We start from the raw sequence: 22,293 nt of genomic DNA, 5'->3' as shown, positions 1-22,293 counted from the left end.
CATCTTTTACTGGGGTATAATGTTAACTGATGTAAGGCGTTCTTTGACAAATTGAGGAGGCTTGAGGCGTTAAAAAGGGATTTGCATTTATTCTGTTTTCTTGAACATTTATTCAATTGTTAATCGGAATGTGCAGTTCATTTTATTAATATAAAAGTACCATGGTGTTTAATATGTTCAATACGATATTTGGCGAATATATATAAATTTAATCAAGGATAAAGAACCGACCCAAAAGCTATAAAATTAATATTAGGAGCGCATTTGTATTACATACCTAATAATAATCAAACTGTCTAGTGGAACTTACACAAACTGGACTATTTCTATCTTGAAAATAATTTCCAAAAACAGTATATTATACTATTAACGGCATTCCCTCAATCAAACTGCGTTCCAATAAAGAAAAGTTCTTCTACCAAGGTTTCCCGCCATCTTTCAAAACATGCATACAATACTAATCCCATCTGGCTCGATCTAGGTAAAGTAGACGAGAAGGCGACGCAGCTGCATGCGATAGCGTCGCTCAAAGTACTGCTAGAGGCGACGAAGCCGACAGCGGGCGGCGCAGGCGCAGCGGCCGCGAAGAACGCCGCGGCGTCCGCGCAAGCAAAGGAAACCCCGCTCGATTTGCCGAACGGTGGGCTGGCTGATGTTCAGCTAGATGCTATAGAAGAGGTGAGTGTTAGGTTATAAAAATTGCCGGGAAAATATGGGATATCGACATATAAAATTTGGGAGGGATACTGCTCTCTAGTAATAAATATATTATCTCTCTAGTAATAATAATATTTTTATACTTTATAGTGAATTGTGTAATGTATTGAAATGTAATAAAACATGAGTTGGCAGCCAATATTCCGTCAATATCAGTCTGCTATTGAGGACGCAGAACAGATAAAGAGATTAGAAGGGTCTTGTGGGCAAGCCAGGCCTGTCGCTCATATTTGAAAACGCTTATAATATGATCATTCTCATATATGTATATGAACGTATTATGTCAACCGTTATGTTGAACGCTACAATGGCAAAATGATTAGAAATTTTACATTGCTCGCAATGCATGGGAATCGTATTGACTTGTAATCGCGAGTGCTGAGTGTAGTGAAGTTAAATATTGGGACAGAAGTGGCGACACTGGTTCTAAACGGCAACGGAATGTCATCAGAATTTAACACGCTCTTATCAACTTCACTTGTATTCTTCTTCTTCTTCACTTGTTGTTGAGTCGGTAACATACAAACATGTTATGTGTGTATTCACATAACATGTTTGTATGTTACCGACTCTATCTTGACCTTCTTCATGCGGACAGATTTAATTCAAACTTTGTACACTTGTCAAGACAATATGGGTATATATATCCTGATTACAATCACCATGGTCACGACGAGGACTTAACTGTTTTTTTAGCAATAAATCTAGTTTGAAAATCTAAAATTATTATATTAATCTGTTACTATAATACAGACGTGGCTCTACGTAATCCCAACATGTAATTCTTGGCGCTCGATACTCGAGAGGGCCCTCCGCCTTTTGGCCACTGTGCCAGTCGTGCTGTATCAATTCCACTTGGATGAATTGATGTCATGCATATAGGTAGCAAAATTGTATACAAAACTGACCTTTCAGTTATTTCTAAAACACTAACAAACAGCTTAGTCGGCAGTTTCTTTTTTTTTTTTAAACGTAATTCAGAGTGTAGTCGGATCTATTAACTTGAACTAAAAAGAATAGATTTATAGATATCTAGGATGAATTTGACTTCCAACTATCTTACTACATTCGTGCGTATTTTTATTTGATTGGTAGATTTAAAATGACATTAGACTGATTCATTTTCGATAAATTGCATTAAAAATGAGAAATAAAGTGTTATCGTTTTGCTTTATGGGCAATGGGGAGGTTGATGTGTTTGAAAATGGGAACAAATATTATATATGTGTGTATTTTTATTCTTATTGTTTACACACACAGATATATACTAAGTTACGGTTACCAGAATCTAACTTAAACCATAGATATACACACTTCACATTATCCTTTGACTTTTTTGTATTTTAAACTATAAATTTAATAAATTATTTCATAATAATAAGCAATCCATGTTTCAAACTCAACTATGTACACATAAGATATGTGTACATATTCCAAATGTAATTAGAACAGCTTATAGTTTAATCACGAAAGTTTAACACACTTAACATTTATAATATTCAAGATTCACAAATAAGTCTAACAAATAATTGAAATCGTTTAGCCAAGAAAATTTCCTCAGATAAAACGGGATGGAAAACAGCCAACACCGTATTATAAAACAGATAAATCACCACGATACAGGCATTAAATGTTTCTGTTACGCTGAAGTTTAAGTTAAGTTCAAGCTATCTCATAGTTAGCACTTGGCAAGTCCTAGGACTTAATACTCAGCGAGGTATTTACCATGTAACATGCATCTATAGTGAGAGAACTTCATTATATAAGTTACAGAAGATATTCTGTATGTTGAGCTTGGAAACATTTCGATCTTTAAATGCTTTAAACTGTACCATGAATTAAACTTAAACATATCCGATTAAATATGATAATTTCAAAAAAATTCCTCACTACGATTTGACGATAGAAAAAAGTAAAATATTTCATTTGTTCTTACACGAAGCTAACAACTACATTGCCCCATTGGCTCTTATACGTAAGGAGTTTATTTAATCCCGGCGATCCTAATCAGGATAATAAGATAAGCCCATGAAACTATTATGTGGTCACCGATCCTTGATAAGTGTGCAAAGTTGGAATTAAATTCGGCCGATAGAGTTAAATAAATAAGCCCTGAGACTCGGTGCAGTGATGACATACGAAAGGTAGCAGGCAAATATTGGGGGCAAGAAACTTTTGATCGGGCTAAATGGCGTGCCAGAGGAGAGGCCTACGTCCATCAGTGAAGAGAAGAGAAGAGGAGAATAGAGAGAGAACATGCAAACGTACAGGTGAAGTTAATAAAAGCGCGTTCAATCCATATTTGATCACATTTTCGTCATAAATATCGGGACAAAACCTCTAGACGTATAACATACTCGACTAACTAACTAAAATAATTGTTTCTTTCCGTATTATGGCGATTCAAAAGCGATTGTAAAAGCCTTGTTTAATAAATAATATGAGTTTGAACTTGTGATTACGAAATAAAGATACGCTTTTAGCGATGTTGAATTAATTAATATTTCCACAGATAGGAGACTTAGAGGACGACACGACACCATTGGATATGTCATGGCCCTCTGGTTTTCGCAAGCGAATAACGTACCTGTTAGTCGCGCCAATTGTCTTCCCTTTATGGATCACCCTCCCGGATACAAGGACTCCGAGAGGTAAGATTTATGAAAGACTAGCTTTCGCCCGCGACTTCGTCTGCGGAGTTAGGTCATTCACAAATGATTTAGTTATCCCAAGGGAACATTTAATCGAGATAAAAAGTATCCTATCACCCAAGTCAGCTCATACGTTGCCTGTATACCAAAGTTCATAAAAATCTTTTCAGTAGTTTCAGAGTGATTGTCGGACAAACATCCAAACAGACAAACTTTTACATTTATAATATTAGTGTGAAGTGTGATTGCTGTGCGATACTTATAACGTTCTTAATTATAATTATACAAATAAATTAAATTTATCAAAAACAGCGAGCAAAATACCTTACCTAGACTAGTATAATGCTATTGACTAATTTCAAATCCAAGATGGCCGACAAAGAAATGGATGCCCATGTATGGTATTCTCCTAGACAAGCCCAATCATTTGATAGCTATATTGAAGGAGATTTATGTAAGAATATTGTTTGTATTGAGTATGAAAGATTCTTTAATGTGCCATAGAATATTTAAGGGCATTCTTTAAGCGATTTTCATAAAAAAATAGCTAAGGACATTCCCAATTTAAAGGTTTGAAACGTGTTATACCTATATCTTTCAAACCAAAAACACAATCAAAGACGAATCATTAATCTGGGAGATACGATGACCCAGGTAGAAAACACGCACACACATACACGTCAAACTTATAACATCCCGTCGTTTATACGTCGGGGGTAAAAACCCATGAGGGATTCGATTCGAACATTTGCTATTAAAGATAATTTGTAGCTAGTCCAAGAAATCTATCGTCTAACGATGTCCCTCGCCCCCTAATAGTGAATAAATAACGAATGTCGCCAGTATTATCCACAATAAAGTAAGCTTGCTTGATTAATTTTTAGTTCTCATACTATTGAAATGCTTTATCAATGAGAAATGCTTTATTAATGAGAAATATTTTAACAAATAGAGAAAAAAAATATGATCACGAGGCGGGATTCGAATCCGCTCCTTTTTTCCAAACCGTAGAAACGCCTAGCCTCTCGGTCATCCGTGTTCCCGCCTCAGCAATCGAATTTCTTCTTCTTTCGGTTTCATGTGCCTAATCTTGCTCGGTTTTTAGAATATCGGGGCAACGAGATGTATCTATAATGAGAGAGTTATAAGATTAGGCCAACGCAATTTGGCAACGATACGACATTTAACAAGCGATCCAACCCACACCTTGAGACTATATGCAAGAAGTATATGGTTTATCTACTCTTTATAAAGCCTTGCTTATTTCAGATGGAATACAATATTTAGAGAAAAAATTCATAATCCTTTCAAAACTTTTAAGATTTCTATAAAGGGTGCCTTATCTCTCCATCGTATACTACCTTACCCAAGTTATCTCATGAAACGTTCATATAATGCCATCCTAAACCAGACTTGTATTACAATACAAGCCATGCAGAATTCCAAATCGATGCAAATGCATTCTTACTTAATCCCCCAAGCATTACCGCTCGATCAAGGCCATTCAGCATTGATACATAACACCGTTTCTGAGACAGATAGCGTATATAATGTCTGAGATCCGATCAGTCAGGAGTTTAATGCAATTAGCAGCAGAGCATTCAGAGCCGATTTGATACTGACAAGCTTCCATTACGCGGGATCAATTGAATTTACTGCATTATGATTGCCTTAGTGTTGCGTAAAAATACTTGGCTATTTGGTATCAAATTTGTTTTGTTTAAAGAATCAGATGTAGAATTCCCGGTTATTAATAACTTTATATAACTGAAAAACATTTCGGATACCTTATTCTCATATTATTTGTTAGTTTACAAACAAGCATTACAAATCACGTAGTTTTATGTGCCTACGCCGTATATTATATAGTGTGTCTCATATATGAGTGTACCGTTTTCAACTCACGTAGTAATATATTTCTATCAAATCATTATTATCATAATGAAAGAACTATATAAAATCTCCCAAACAGAATTTATTGATAATAGCGTGCAACTGAGTTGGTGGTACGTCTGATGGTTAGCGATCACTACGCTGATGAACATTTGCAAAGAGTTGCCCGCTTTTAGGGGGTAAGAGATAAGGAAAGGATTGCCGACAGGAATAAATGAATGGACTGATAACAGTGAGCAAAAGAATACGGGTCTTAGGTTTCCCCACTCACCAAAGGAAACACAGTAACATGCTACTATTTTACGCCGATCTTTTGTGGGTGTTAGGTATCTTCCCCAGAGCGAGCTGATCCAATTGGTGCCGAAGCTGGTCTCCCACACTCGCAAAATGCAACATCAGTTTGTTCCTTATTCAATTTATTACTTATTATTACATTGTTTTTATTCCAGGGAAGAAGTTGTTCCCCATAACATTTATAGGATCGATAGTATGGATAGCGTTCTTTTCCTACCTCATGGTGTGGTGGGCGAACGTTGCTGGGGCGACCGCGTACATACCCCCAGAGGTCATGGGGCTCACGCTGCTAGCCGCGGGGACATCCGTGCCTGATCTCATCACCTCGGTGATAGTCGCGAGGAAAGGCTTCGGAGATATGGCAGTGTCGAGCTCCGTTGGCAGCAATATATTCGATGTTACTGTCGGGTGAGTATTTCTATGTGTATGAACAGATAATTATATGTATAAAACAAGTAACACTCTTTTTATTTTGATGTAGGCCTAGACAGTCTGTTAAGGGTCATCCGTAAATTACGTCACACGTTTACATTTACGTTTTTATACGTTTTTCTTTTGGATTTTTTATAAAAAAAAAAATGTATTTTAAAACTGTCACGACACATAATGGGGGCGGGGTTCTTAAAATGTGACAACCAGTGACAGAAAGGGAGAGGGATCAAAAGAACCTGAAATTCGTTTGACGTAATTTATGGATGGCCCCTGTCGGCTACATGGTGACGTCAAAACATTTTTTTTTTTGGTAATATGGTAACAGATAAACAGGTTTTATAATTTGTAAATTAAATCTTCGTGATGAATCAACTATTGTCGTACGATAGCCTCAACGAAATCGGACCATCTGTTTCATATTTTATTCGTTCATCATTACCCTACAAGCGTTCACACGCTAGATATTGTAACAGCTCCCGTGACCCCTTACTTAAAGTGGCTCGACGCAACAGAGTGGGTTTTTAGTCGGTAGGAATCCGACATAACCCAGGGCTCCTTTCCCCGGGAGACGTGGGTATCTACGTAAGATTTCCCCACAAAAAAAGGTATTGTAAACATATCAATTAGATACTTCAAGTTACTTATCCCAGATTGTTCAGTTATACCATTACTAAGATTTAATTTACATAACTAGTCGCCTTACAGCTCCATCTGCGTAAAGCCCTAACGTAAATTGCAGCGTTCTAGATAGTATAGGAACGTTTGTATTAATGACTTTCCGATACTGATTTCCCAGGCTTAAATTTAGCAAGATACAATTGCAATGCCTGATATAGCGACCTAATTACGGGCTGAGGCTGAGACGTTTTGTATGTCCATGCAAACACCGTTAATGGCTAATACGATGAAATAGATTTTTCTATAAAGGTATAATGTGTTCATGACTATACTTACGCTTTCTTACGAAAACTACTTTTCTCGTGGCAGTTTTTAAAATTTAGGCTGACAGATGAACATATATTAATTTTTTTAAAGGTCGAAAGGGACCCTTTTATCAAAACTTCGCTGTACGTCTGTCTATACATCCGTTTGTCACCAGGCTAAATCTCCTGAACTGTGATAGTTAAATAACATACAATAAAAAATAAAACAGCAACGGTTAGTTCACTTACCGGAGATTCGATACCTTCTCCTCACCCTTCCCCATCCATTACTTCTTTCCAGTCGTTAATCCATTCCTTAAAAAGCAGGCAACTCATTCGCTTAGGCACTACCTCTGCGACTGTTCATGGGCGGTAGTGATCATTTACCATCATGCGAAACACAACATTTGACTTCAATAACATATATAAAAAATAATTTTTAGAATTTCTCTTTAACTTATTGGCTCGGAACCCTATTTAAACCGTTTCTCAAATGGGTAATTGAATAAACATCGTCGAACGTTACTAAAATAACATAACTCCATTGGCAATAATAAAACAAAACACACAATTAATTAAAGTCAACACAAATCATAACAATATAAATAGACAAATGCAATGCAGCTTCGCATTTGTAATTCTTTATTCGTTTCGCAATTAGTACCTACAGCAATCAGTATACTTTAATATTCTATACAATAATTTATAATAAAAGCTTGGTTGAGCTGCTAATTGCTATCTTCGTTTTAACTGATGAAAAAGTTCTTTATTTCTAGAAGCCTATAGAACATTGAGGCATTCCGCTTGAAGTAAATTTAAAGCAATGTATATTAATTTTAAAATACTTCAATACTAAAACTGGAAAGTGTGTTTATTTGTTTGGATGTGTTTATATCGGGAACTACTGGAACAATTTTAATTCTTTCACTGTTGGATATGGCGTAGGCGGGCCGGACCGCTAGTCGAATACATTTTATAGTAAAATTTGAAAATAATACAAAAATTTTACATATCGTTTGTTTCATAGAATTTAAGTAAAAACTATTAATTCGACCTATTTAAAAATATATTGTATATTATATATTTTTATTCGTGCCGGGTGAACCCAGGCCAATCGTGCACAAGCGGCAAAAGTAGGTCAGAAGATGATCATATTATATTAGGATATATTTTTTCATTCAACCCACTGCTCCATAAAATACACACTTTTTTGAGTGGTTAAATTTTGCATAGATACCCACGGCCCCCGGGGAAAGAGCCGTGGATTATGTCGGATTCCTACCGACTAAAACTCCACTATATTCCGTCTTACCACATTAAAAAAGGGGCTACGGGTGCTGGTTAATGAAATGCTCACCTGCTGCTAATCATTATGTATGTTCTTGATAGTGCATATTTTCCATTCCCTATGAACAATAAGAGGGCTAAGGTCCCCCTCATCAGACTGTAATACTTCTATGCAGGAACATAACTCACTTCATACTCTGATGGTTTTCATAGAATAGAATATGTAAAATGTCCATAGAGGAAAATATATGTCGTCTATTACGGTGGATTAACACCGTAAAATGTAATTTTGAACAAGTCATATAATTCTCAGAAAGTTATAAGAAAGTTTCTCAAGAATTTTTCAAAATAACTACGACAATATAAAATACATTATCTTAAAATTAAGTTAAAGTCCTACAGATTCATTCTTGGCGGGAATTCTCGCAAAAAATAGCGCACAACCACAGACTATTCTAAAAATGCAGAGTAAAAATAATCTCCACCACAATGGTTACAGCGAGTTAACTTTCTCGTCTCGAAATAAATATTAGCAATGGTCACTCCGACGTTAAATGAAGACATAATTTCAAAACAACGGGACTCTGATCTTGAAACCTTAAATGCAACGTTTCTGGAAGCGTGCCAAAGGTTATATAAAATATGCTGAGTGTAATTGTCTTTTCTTTTTAAATTCGTTCGTAGTTTTGATATATATTTGTTGGAAGCTATTAAAAGCGCCATAAAAGACCACATGAAATAAGTTTTTTAAACTATGAACGATAACTTTTAACTAGTATAATTAAAAGACTGCAACGTTACGGGGGTATGCTATTTCTACCATAGAAATTATGTTTATATGAATATGTATTCTACCATAGATAATAAATAATGTTTATTCCTTTCTTCATTTGAATTGATCAGATTTATTTTTTTGTTATATCTTATTGATTGTGAATTACTGAGTTAACGGAACATTACCAGCGTAAACGGAAAACATCATACCGTTTCGTGTATGTTATCATAAAAATCGCATTATCATTGCGCAACAAAATAATACTAAAAGCCGGCCGTCAAAAAACGAATAAAACAGTTATTCCACGAATCTCACAGATCTATAAGTGCTATACTTATGAACCATCCATATAAAATACAAAACTGCGTCAATCGGAACGTCGGAGAGTCTTCAAAAGTGACTAGAAAAGAGTTTTTCTAATCTACACGTGAACATCGACTGACTGCGAAATGTCAAGGAGACAGACGAGCAAGTCTGTCGAGATGCGGTTCAAGGCTAAGCATTGTTTTAAAAACATTGTGTGATGGACTTAACTTCGAAAGTGGGCTAATTTGAGTGTGTTTGTCTCATCGTTTTTTGAATTTATTATGAGGTAGACGTTTAAGGATGTGGCCGCGATGCTTATTTTTGTATTGATCGCGCTTTTGGGGACGAATTAGGTTAACGGTGCGGGCTTCGTCTTGTTTCATAAGATCACTAGCGATACGACTCGGTTCCGCACGGGTGCAATGCTGATACTGAATATACTCTCAGTACTATGTTATGCATATTATGTATATTCTAAGCATACTTAGGTTGGCATGCTGACATGACATGAGTATCCGAGTATCCGCTAAGAAGGGATTTTCATAAATTTTACTATCAATATGGGAAGAATGTTAATAATAAACAAAAATGAAAACAAAAATAAAATTAAATCGGAAGAGGTGGGGTCTAAAAAAACTACTGGATCCGTTATTGGAAGATGTTTACAGTTTCAATTGCGTCAGAATATGAAAATTATTACATTTATTACAATAAATAAACAATTAACAAAAAGTGTTGGCCCACTTTGCATTATATCGAATTTATTTGGAGCCTTTTCTCATTATTAATTAGTTATTTGAAATAATTGCGTAACCTAGCGCCATCTAGTGTTATAATTATGAATATTGTATGATTTTTGTGCCACACAATATAATAGTTGACACTTGATGACTTTACTTGTATCTGTGGCTAATGTTACGTAATATGTTAATTATGTCACGTAAAATATGTATTGTATATACATACAAATATGTTATATTATTGTATGTATAATAAATATTTTACGTTCATAAAACGGCCTCTGTTTAGTTAGATCACAGATAATGTCTACGTGACGGTCGGCCGGCTCTGTACGTACGCAGGGCCGCACGCACACATGCGTACGTATTTTGCACTCAAATTAGAATACTCGATGTTAAGTCTATTTATTATACTGAAAAATAAATCACATTTTAATTGCTATGTTGCTTGAAGAATAATTTGACAAAAAATCATGCTGTAATAAGTACTTAGTTATACGTGACATTATTCAAAATCGTTTCAAGAAATATTTAGAGGTATTTTTGCATATTTTTCTTTCGAATCTAGCTTGTAGCGTAACGTTTTCAACACACTATCTAATAATGCTTATTCTGTAGCGTAACAGACAGTTTTTCTGTTGGTTTTTTAACTGAAGCGGATCACATATTTTAAGGCATTATAAAACACGCGTTACGTCATGTAGACCCCTGAACATATACCTAATTCAGTAGTGTATTACTCTCTATTTGCCACAAAATACACGAAACCACGCCAATACATTAAAACCATTACTAGTGACCTGCTGTTCCCAGATAAACTACCACATAAATCCTGCCACACGTGTTTCGTTTCAAACCACATTCACTCATAACTAAAATGGGTCTTACCCCAATGAGAATACAGAACAAAATCCCGTGACGGAATATCACAATATATTACAGTGAAAATAAAATACGCGATTCAGATGCAATTGTGCTATTTCCCGCAATGTTATAAAGTTTAATATCGCTTGTATGTATTACTGTAAACTAAGCGAAGCGTTAAATTGTGAACACTAAACCTGTTCCTTTTCTAAACTATAAAAAAAATATCGATCATTTTACCATTTTATCGCATTCCTTGTCCCTTTTTCTATTAACGGCCGTACATTTCCGGGCAGTAAGCAATTTCCCTTTTATATTCAACTAGCGGATCGCCCCGACTTTACACGGATAAAAACGATGTAACCCCAAGTGGGTTATATTTGTTATACCGCTATAATAAGACTTTATTGATGATATTTTATCTAAAATAATGTGAAACTCGTATTCATAATTCATATTATTATGAAATATACGGGTTTGTATCTGACTAAACCAGACGCTAAATGAAATTGTAAATTCGGCGTAAAGTCATTAATATCAAAGGCTACAATCTACATGGGTGTTTGTCAATCACGACGTACGCAATTACCAAGCTGATGTTTTTGTAATTTGAAAGGGAAATTGCTTGCCCGGAAAGGGACGTAGGACTTTGTGAAGGAAGAAGGGAGTCTAAATTGAAACTAAACCTAAACGATGCCGGGAAACGAAGTAATTAAAAACTTTACAACATGATTTTCTGGAAGCTGTACGAATTGAACGGTAAAAGCTACAATAAATGAAAAAAGAGAAATCTTCATTTAAAAATTGTTTCAATAATAAAAAAAATCTCATAACTTCTACGTTCCTTTGATGCCAGCATGAATAGTTTAACGTTTGTGATACAATTTTCATAACACAAACGCTTCCTTAGCTTTTATAAAAATAACGTTAAAGTATTCAATGAAGAAAAAATATTTTGCTTATTAGTTATTCGTCAGAAAAACCAAGCAATTATATAAAAATTGACGTAGTGAACCATTGTCCAGTTGTTAAAGAAGTTGGTCAATAAGACATGTGAATGAATAATATGTTATTATGAAAAAGCACATATTATTAAATAAATACGAAAAAAGCGCATTTAATTCTTAAAAAACACGTATATGTAGCTGTAAATGCGCTGTAAATGAACCATTCGAATTTCAAATCCCATAAAATATTCAGTAAAAAACCTATATAATTTCATATTTGAAATTTAAAATCAACAAGCAACTTTCAAATTATTGAAAAAACGAACAATTTTCCACAAACTCTTCCAGACAATCTCTCCCTCACGAATGCACTTTTATTTTTGTCTGTGCTTCGTCTGTGTGCGTCTGATGCATCTGGATCGATAATGCACTTCGGACTTGTGCCCCTTATTGCGACAACATAAGGATGAAATTCGCACATTCTTGATACAACCAAGATATGAGGGGTTGAACGAAATTCAACTCAAGCGAGTGGCGATAAAATTGATTTTTCATTGGATGTAAGCTGTATATCAAATTGCTTTACCTATCTACGAGTGTTTAAATATACTATAATGAGTTTTACAAAGTTCGAATTAATCCACCGTAAATCGGATTTCGTTAAAATTACGTCTGAAGGCTTTTTAGTGTACAAAAGTTAGTTTTTTGCTTACAGTGAAACCGCGAACGCTATTTCAAAGTCTACTATTAACTACCAACATTTTTAATTCATTAAGGCCAAGGTTTATACTTAAACATATTTCAGAACATTTCAGACACATTATCCAGACTTCTGTCTTCTTCAAAATTTGTAATTTGGTAGGTACTCAACTAATGTTAAGAAGAAATCATTGTTGACGAAAGATATTGAACTGCTCTTTAAATTTTAACGAAACTCGCTTTAAAAACATGTCAGTTGAAAAGAGTAATCAAATATAATACCTACGGCTTTGCAAACATATATTTCCGTCTCCTTGAAGTTAATACATTTAAGAATCGGATACGATTCGCATAAGTCAAATAAAGCACTGATGACAGGTATTCATTGCAACCGAACCGATCGTAAAAGCTGTATTTTGGATATAAATCAAGAAAAGTGGAGCAGAAAAAATGTCTATTCACGATTGCCAATAGAACTGTGTCCTATTTTCGTTATATACAAGCTGAGGTTTTGTGAATAGTTCAGAAGTTCAGAAATGCTTTCATTTATTGATAGATGTTACAATACGTTTTTATTTTTTCACGGCAGTCTGGGTTCTTCGGTCCGAGTTTCGTTACATAGAGGAAAAAAAGGGACTCTCTCTTTGAAATAAAGATTTTTATTTAACCTTAATATGTATCTAGCTGTTCGCCCCGGTTTCACCCGTCATATAGCCGTCACTTAGTGAAGTTGCAGCTTTCAAATGGTGAACGAATTTTTGAAATCGTTACAGTAGTTTTTGCGTGAAAACGTTACAAACATACAAAAAAACAACCTTCCTGTTCATGGTATTAGTGTGGAAATAAATATACATAGGAAATTTTATAATCACTTATTTCGTTAAATCAATCCTCATCAAGCAACGTTATAGCTATATGTACCTATCATAAGAACTCATGCCAATTTGATGAATATGTCCACCATACATAAATTAAGCTCTTGACCAGCGTGCTGGATGGCCTGAACCCTCATAAGAGGCCTGTGTCCCAGCAGTGGGAACATATATGGGCTGATGATGAAGTCGACATGATGACATAAATTAGATGTATTAACTTATTTCCATACATAAGCCAAAAAAAACTACGAATTAAGAACCACTACAACTCTCACGTTAAATTATAAAGCAACGCAGGCAATGTCACATAAAACAAATTTACTGGACTATAATTGAGGAGAGACCACAGTAACTATGAGTGAGGAACCTTCGTTGTATGAACGTGTTAAATCACCAAATACTTTAAGTCCTTTTGTATGCCATAGTCAAACTTTGTCAGAAACCGAAATGCCAATAACATGACCTTAGTGTACCTAACTCTTAACGATCCCCACCGGCGCCTTCTGATATTCATCTACGCACAAACCTTGGCCCAAATGTAGGGTCAACAAAATACCACGAGAATCGACCTCGCGTGATAAAGCGCTAGTTCTCCCTAATTTTAAACAAATATAACGATTAATCTTTGTTGTGAGCTAATTAACGATTCGTTTATAAAACCTATTAGAGCTCGAAGATTGAACGAGTCGCGTATTAATAGTTAAAAAACTTCTGGTACTGGAAGCACAAATTATGTATCTCTGAGTTCTTTGTGACTACGGACATATAAGGAAAAAGTATTAAAGTTAACAATAAGAGAAATATTAAATATCATTCAAGTGTTTATTATTTTCTGATAAGTCTCTCTTACATACTTACAATAGAACGGTAAAATTTCAGGTTGCCGCTACCGTGGCTCCTGTATGGTCTGATCAACGGGGAACCGGTCCAGGTCAACTCCAAAGGAATGGTCTGCAGCATCGTGCTCCTGTTCGCGATGTTAATCTTCGTGATCCTGAGCATCGCGTGCTTCAGGTGGAAGATGAACAAAGGACTTGGCTTCACGATGTTTCTACTCTACTTCGTCTTCGTCGCTGTCAGTTTGGGTCTCGAATACGGCTACCTCCATTGTCCAAGCGAATAGATGGTCCGTTCCAGAAACAAAATGGCGTACTTATGACGAACGTAGGCGGTTAGGATTAAATCGAAGTCATGTTTTGTATTTTATCGGAGTATTAGTGAGTTTTGTCCAATGTTTTGTGGATTATAGTTCATGATCGGACTCCATCATTATAACGATCGGTAATAAGTAATGTATTTTGCGATATTTTACCAGATATGTTTGCGCATTCATTGTTATTTTAGACTATTGACAATATCAAATAATAACGTGTCATTGTTTTCTTCCAATATACAAAATGAAGCCAATGTTTAATGAAATAAAAGAAATACTCAAGGCGATACGGTTTATAACTAAAATGAATATTGATATCGTTGATTTTATTATAGTTGAACCATGAAATAAAGGTAGGTGTTACATCACAATACATGTGTTATTAAACGTTTTATTGATATGTATTGATTTAGGCTTAATATGGTACAAGAAGCGCCTTTATAAATAGATATTAAAGACAAATTTTCGTCAAATTGTTATGTACATATTATTTTTAGTGTAAAATAATTTAAAATTTGAATTAAAATGCTCAACGAGATTCACGAACTAAAATAGATTTTATAGAACGTTAATTATTTGCTGAATTATTTGAAAATGAACGTTTTTAATGTAAAGTTTAATAATAGTGGGTATCCGTATAATTTAGAGTAGAATATATAAAATAGTTTATGTGCTTTACGATGTGTTAGCTTTAAAGTTAAGTTCAAATGAAAATGATATTTACAAAATTAATTGTTGGTTTGAGTTTATTTTTGTAAAATTTTGTACTAATACGTAATGAAATTTGTTGAATATTATGAGAATGTATTTTATTATAGATATGCACTGAATTTTAATTACTAAGCACGTAATGGGTTGTTTTCTTGTAGTTATATAGTTTTTATTCACTATAATATATCTGTATTTGGCTCGTTTACATTTAATTGGATTTTTTTATTGCGTAGCACAAAATTTGTGTAAATAGACTTGTATACAGGCGGGGAAATATCAATTATCGAAACAATCAACATTCATTTCTATATCGAAATATATATCGTGAAATAATGTGCCTCATATTTATATATATTCAGCATTTTAAAATACACGTAGTGTTCATTCACCCTGATTTTTTAACACGGTTTATTACTAAAAGGTTGTCTTATTGCCTTAAGAGACAAGTTTTCTTTTGTTTGCGTTAGAATGGGGTCATTGAACTTTCTCAGTGGAAAGCTAATTTCGCTAAGGAATTTTTGAAAAAGCAAACAACATCAGAGTCTAATTACATCAATTGGGACAGTATTTGTGAATTGATGTATGACATATCCGAATGTGCGTTCAGCTTTTTTAAAAGTTCGTTAGGAAGCTTTCGTTTAGAATGTGAGCTGTGAAAAGAGATTCCTTATCGCTAATCAGCGGTTGATCGTCACTGAAGTTGTAAACATCGTTGTAACCGTCCGTAGATTCGTTCACACTAACACATTCCTTTACATCCACTATCTGTTTGTAAAATACTTCGAATTTCATTTGAATACCTTAACTTGGTCCAGGGAATGATTCCACTATTATCACTGATTGGAAATACGTGATTCTGTATTTGATTCATATTGTTGATCGATTACCTACACAAATTTTATTATAACCTTAAGTCGTTAATAGTTATTGTGTCTTTGAATAGATATGAATGCTTTATCAGTTTAAGTTTCAACGAATTATTGTAGGTAATCGTTATTTTGTTAGCGGATCGTTTAATTTGACATTTATTTCAATGAATTCATGTAAAAATTCAAATGTCCGCAAGAAATAATTTTTTTCATGCCGCACAACTATATAACAGTGCGTTTAAAAGATAAATACGTAAATTTATTGGTTATTTCTGTAGATCTAATAAGGATAAGAGTGGAGTACTGTTTTTAATCCCGGTAGACTGACTTGAGGCGTTTAACTGAAATGCAATAGTTGAATCCCATAATTATGATTACCCGCCTCTTTGATATAGCAATAAATAGTCTAGAATAGTTAGTAATCGTATTGTTTAGCTTTAACAATCAAAATAACGTTTGATACATGCCACGCCATTGTTATTATTTCAAAAGTATGAATGCGCACAATTGTTCTAAAAATCCACTCGCAAAACATTCATAGTTTCCTTTGTGTTATATAGTATTGGCAAATTTAATAGCAGTATAAATATAAAATTTATGAAATGTGGTGTGTATTTAAATGTAATATACTTGGTACTGTTTCTAAAGAAGATTTCAAATTCAAATTCAAACATTAATTTATTCAATTAGACTTCTTAAAGAAGCACTTATGAATCGTTTGAAAATAGTTTTAACATTTACCATCGGAAAGCAGTTACAACGGATTAATTACTATTTCATTAAAAGTTATAACGTTTTTGGTTTGACAGAAATAATGATACATATATGAATATGATAATATTATTTACTTATTAATATCTCAATGCCAAAGTGTGTTTGTTTGTTAGTTTGCCTTTCTTTCACGTCACAATGGAGCGATTTCAGGGAAGGATTTTTGTATCTCGAGATATTTAGGAGGCTGGAGAGTGTCATAGGCCTTTTTAAAGTTTTACTGCGGTAAACATTTCCTTCACACGGGAATAACTGTGCCTACGTGGGCGAGGCACGTAGGGAAAATTAGTTTTTTGTTTTGTTTTATTATTTTTAATGCAAAAGGTTAGATAATTTCATGCAAGCTCCGTTTCTACGAGGATCTTCTGTTCGAAAACTTTTATTGAAATCAAATGAGTGTGGCCTAGTGTGTGATGATTTTTTCAAACTCTAATAACAAAAAAATTATTTTGCCAATACTATAACATTCCATCAAACGACGATTATAATTTTTGGAATAGGGAGTAACATAACATATCTGTAGGTACCAGACAATGAAATTCAATGATATTCTGTGATAAGAATATGTGCTTAAGGGATACTTCATGTAAGAATTCGAGGCTCGTATTTCACATTATAGATAAGGTTGGATTAATATAGCCTTCTGTAGTTCGCCTAGCAGTGCCACAAAAGGTCAATCAGGTACCGTCATACGCTGATATCATGTACAAAATCACGAATAAACATTCTACCGTGCGACCTGTACGTGGCCAATCTGTTTCTATTGATTATTCTAAGATTCGAATAACTTTTTTCTCTCCAATAAAGATTTCTTAAGACGTTGATATATTAACAACTTAGAATGACGTAGAATGCTATATATTCTTAACTAATATTATGTATTACTATACTGGAAAGCACCAATTACAACGTGTGTACGCCTATTTATAACGACACAGCTCTGTAAGCTACAATCTTAATATATTAGCGGATTCTATCAATCTCTTATATCTATAACTATCGATTAGACACTGTAAAATAAATATCCTTCCATTACGTTATTTCTAGTTAACTTTATAAGATCGAGTATCGGTTTCTACATCATATCACAGCGTTTCTCGTACTGAGCGTTGGTTATTCGCTACGTCATCGAATTCAGCATTTGTTCAACACTACATAGCACAGGCAGAGCTAGTTGCCTTTGTATCTCAGATTTGTTACGACTAGAATCTTTACAATTAAATATACGGTATATATTAGCCATTTGATACCTTTAACGAATACAAATTAAACCTTATGACTTCTCCGTAGTGTAAGAATAGGCTTAAAGCTAAATTTAATCTTAAAATGTTACCTACCTTACAGAAATTGAGGTACAATATTGATATTCAAGTAGAATTGTTACTAGAGTGATGATTTTTATATAAAAATTATGAACGAGACGCGATTAATGAATTGTAACAAATCGTTCCATTTTCTGCGACACGAATGACAAACACCAATTAGTTATCGTTTGTAATCGCTTTGTTCATATCATAGTAACCCTTTTAACTCGAAAGCTTTAAAGTGTCGAAGAAAATGTAAGGAGTAGATTTTTCTCTGAGCTGATGCATCTCGATTCGAGTTTTTAATGTTAATTTTATGAAAATCTACAGGATAGGTACATTTTACGTAGCATATAGTTAGTAGAGGTTGCATCTAATCTTAATATTTTAATATTTCATTCTATTATGGCTGTACTCGATTCATTTTATCATCGTAACTTGCAAACTTATGTCATAATTGAATTTAATCATATGATCGTTGCTGTCTAAAATGGTTTTTATTCATTTTATATGTATCTTTTTGTAGAAATTTCAATCTAAATATGGATAAGAGTAGATTTTTTTCATGTAACATCGTTTAATTGTACGCATCATGATCTTTATTAATAAGAAGAATTGACCAATTTTATTGTAATAGACATTTATAATACAACTTCATAAAGATTGTTCACTGTAGTGTGTATATTCTACAATCAGTGTAGGTGTTAAATAGACGATTACTGAGGTTTTTATATCAATTGGTTATCTATTACATAACTATATTAGTCTATAATTCCGAAAGTGCACTTTTAAACACCACTGAGTCAAGCGGATTGTGTTTGAACTTAAGTAGGCAATCTGGAAATACCAGTGGTTTGCAAATCTTTATCTAACTGTTAGTATATTCTTAACCGGCATTCCAAAAAATCAGGGAGGTTCTCGATTCGACTGATTTTTATTTTAAACTCGCAGAGTTTTAGAGCAATAACTCGAGAACTCTATGAGTTTTCAACCGATGGGCAGAATTCTTTTTATGATTGATAGGAAACTGTTTTCATTTGTTCTCATTTTAGAATGAGAAGTGTTACTTCTTCTAAGGAACATCCCTAGGAGAAGTTTTTGTAGAAAATAATAATTTAGATTTCAAAGTTTGATGTAGGACATTTTTTAATAATATTAATATTGATCCATAATTGATTAATTGAACTATGTTATAGTCAATGTTAATGTTTTTGTTAACATTATAACTATATTAATAATTTTTCTGTCTATGTAATTACCTCAGAAATCCCCCATGTATACAGTACATACACATCCATACAGTTTTATATACGGAGCATTTTCTTCATATTTCTTTCATAATTCACGTCTATTCACCTATACCTTCATTATAAAGCTTCGGGAATCATGCAAATTTAATGATAAAATGATCGTAGCCATTATATTAGTAATTTTGCTAGACTTTCTGCGATTTGTTTACGTGTTTACATCTTACCACAACTGTCTCGGCATCGAGATGACAGCGTAGATCGTATAGTGATATTAATTAAGTAAAAAACTAAAAATGTTATTGATTTTAAACGTAGATAAGATAGAATTTTGACATGTTGTAACAGAAATTTGTGGGTGGCTCTCGATGGATTCAATTTTTTAGGTTCGACGCGGTCCTGCTCCAGTATTACACTTAAGCTGGTATTATTTCCATATAATTACGATTAGTATACACGGAGCCCTTTGTTCGAACGGTATTAGATGTGATTGCAATAAATAGTGAGTTAATTGTCTGAAAGTACAAATTATGCCAAGATGACAAGAGTTATGGATGAAAAGTCAAGTGAATCGCAAACGAATAATTGTAGACAGATGATTGTTCTAGAGTTTTCATCCATAATAATGCGGTTGTTACGCTGATTGAATATTTTATTGATTGTTAAATATTGTAATCGTTTGTCATCAAATTTGAACCTGTTGTTTTGAATTAGTATTTTTAAATTGTTTAATGTACGCAAAGAGCATTGGGTCGAACGTCGGGCGTCGACGGTATTATGAAAAATTACAATAAAAATAATAAAATAGTATACAATGTATTGTTATTTATTCCCTCAATGAGAAATTCTTAAAATTGGCGTTATCCAGTATGGGAATGTGATGGTTCAGCACAAATTATATAGTTCTGTCTTTTTCGTATACTGGAATTACTCCTGTTTTAACACCACGATAAATCCTCTGTTTATTGTAAAGTTTGGAGGTTTATATTTTATGAAAATAATAAACAAGAATCCACCTTTTCTTGTTTTTTTTTTATTTTCTTTGTTGTGTAAGCATTTGCTGATGTAGGGAAAGATTACTTACAAAATTAATGCAGACGCCTTACATGTTTGCAAATGGATTGTAGACTTTACAAGATGTGGGATTAGCGAAGGATTGATGAGGGGAATAGAGGAAAGGACTGGGAAGGGTACGGATAAGGCCTCCTCCGGCTCCCCCACTCACCTAACGCAACACAGTAGCTACCGTGTAACGCCGAACCAAATGATAATGATTTTCACGAATTTGTATATAATTTGTATGCGTTTAGTATAAAAACTGAAGTTAGTGAAAGTACCGATGTGAGGATGTATTTATTTTTTTTTAATATCAACGACTAAAAAATATATTGACTCTGTACTACTGCATCCTTCTTTACATACATTTCAACATCGTATCCGCAGGAATATATATAAAACACACTGATATAGCAGGAATACATACATACATACATGTATCAGGAATACGACATATAGCAGGAATTACAATGAAACACACTGATCTACACAAAATATTTTAATATATCATAGGTACGTAATGTCTGAAATAAACAATTAGGTTGCGTGTTTAAATATCGCTACTTAAAATGGACTCTTGGAGTAATAAGTCAATAAATAAATAAAATGCACAAATCTCTCTAGGCAATAAAATTTTTTGATACAAACACTAGGGTTATAACCGTAGAAGAATTCTGTAACAATTTAAAGTACAAATTACAAATACGCTAAACGTTGCTCTCCAAAATATTTTACGATTGCCCATAATCTACGAATTTTTTTTATGTAATATTATTTGAATTAATTTATAGTTAGTTATCATATAAAAGTATAGTATTAGTATATACAATTCAATAGATGCATATAAATTTTGTATTTAAAGGTTATTGAATGCAGAAACATTGTGTTGTTATTCATAAGTAAAATAATTTTGATCGCCGACTTCAAACTGATCTTAATCTCGTAAATTTAATATTTTTGTTTTATCTATCTGCGTTTACTAATAAAATTTTCTCCATATGCCGCCGAAAATAACTTATAAATACTTTTATATTTTATTAAAGTGTACCGATAGGTTTTATAAGTATATATATATTTTTGATATTAAAGAAATGGTTAAAAGCAAACTAGTTGCAACATGCACGTTTAGGAAATTATCAAGACAGTATTTTGTACAAAATATATAAATGTGCATATTGCAAATATTTGTTTTTTCTTTTTTTTCCTATAATAGAATATATAATTTTTCCTCCTAATCTACCACAATAAAGACTTCCTAAGACACTTATTTCCACACATTTTTACGTACAAAATGGTTCTTCTTGTTTTACATTTTTCATTATCACACGTTGTTTTATATGAAACTAGCCGTCCGCCCTGGTTTCGCCCCTGGTACATATATAGCCTTCCTCAATAAATGGGCTACCTATTACTGAAAGAATTTTTCAAATGGAAACAGTTGTTCCTGAGATTAGTGCGTTCAAACAAACAAACAAGCAAACAAACTCTTCAGCTTTATAATATTAGTATATAAAGCTGAAGAGTTTAGCTGATAAATAAAAATCTAAATAATAGAATTGTTCATATATATTTAATATGCACAATTATTCCCAACGATTTTTGTAGGATTAGCCTGGTCCACATAGATATTTGCATTAATTCATGTCAAGTTGAAAATTTAGAGGCACTGACTGACATATAAAATTCCACTGACATATGAAATCCTAAAAATTCCCCATTGATGTTGAAAAATCTTAGAGACAAAACTATATATGATCTTATATAAAAAATAAAATAGAA

The 22,293-nt window shown here is 33.5% G+C and overlaps 1 protein-coding gene across 3 annotated transcripts in view; it reads left to right on the top strand.

Annotated features, from left to right (window-relative positions):
* LOC119831963 (sodium/potassium/calcium exchanger Nckx30C) overlaps window positions 1-19,301 on the top strand; it is a 67,876-nt gene extending 48,575 nt beyond the window's left edge. For all 3 annotated transcript variants that reach the window (XM_038355536.1, XM_038355535.1, XM_038355534.1), the window contains 4 exons: window positions 482-678; window positions 3,230-3,368; window positions 5,711-5,963; window positions 14,283-19,301. In XM_038355536.1, coding sequence (XP_038211464.1) covers window positions 482-678; window positions 3,230-3,368; window positions 5,711-5,963; window positions 14,283-14,526 — 833 coding nt within the window. In that variant the 3' untranslated portion in view covers window positions 14,527-19,301. The remainder of the gene's footprint in view (window positions 1-481; window positions 679-3,229; window positions 3,369-5,710; window positions 5,964-14,282) is intronic.
* Window positions 19,302-22,293: the final 2,992 nt, after the last annotated feature.

This window comes from Zerene cesonia, chromosome 14 (genome assembly GCF_012273895.1).
Source record: "Zerene cesonia ecotype Mississippi chromosome 14, Zerene_cesonia_1.1, whole genome shotgun sequence".
Lineage (NCBI taxonomy): Eukaryota > Metazoa > Arthropoda > Insecta > Lepidoptera > Pieridae > Zerene > Zerene cesonia.
The sequence above is the reverse complement of the archived record's forward strand: the minus strand, read 5'-3'. Positions and strand labels throughout refer to the sequence as shown.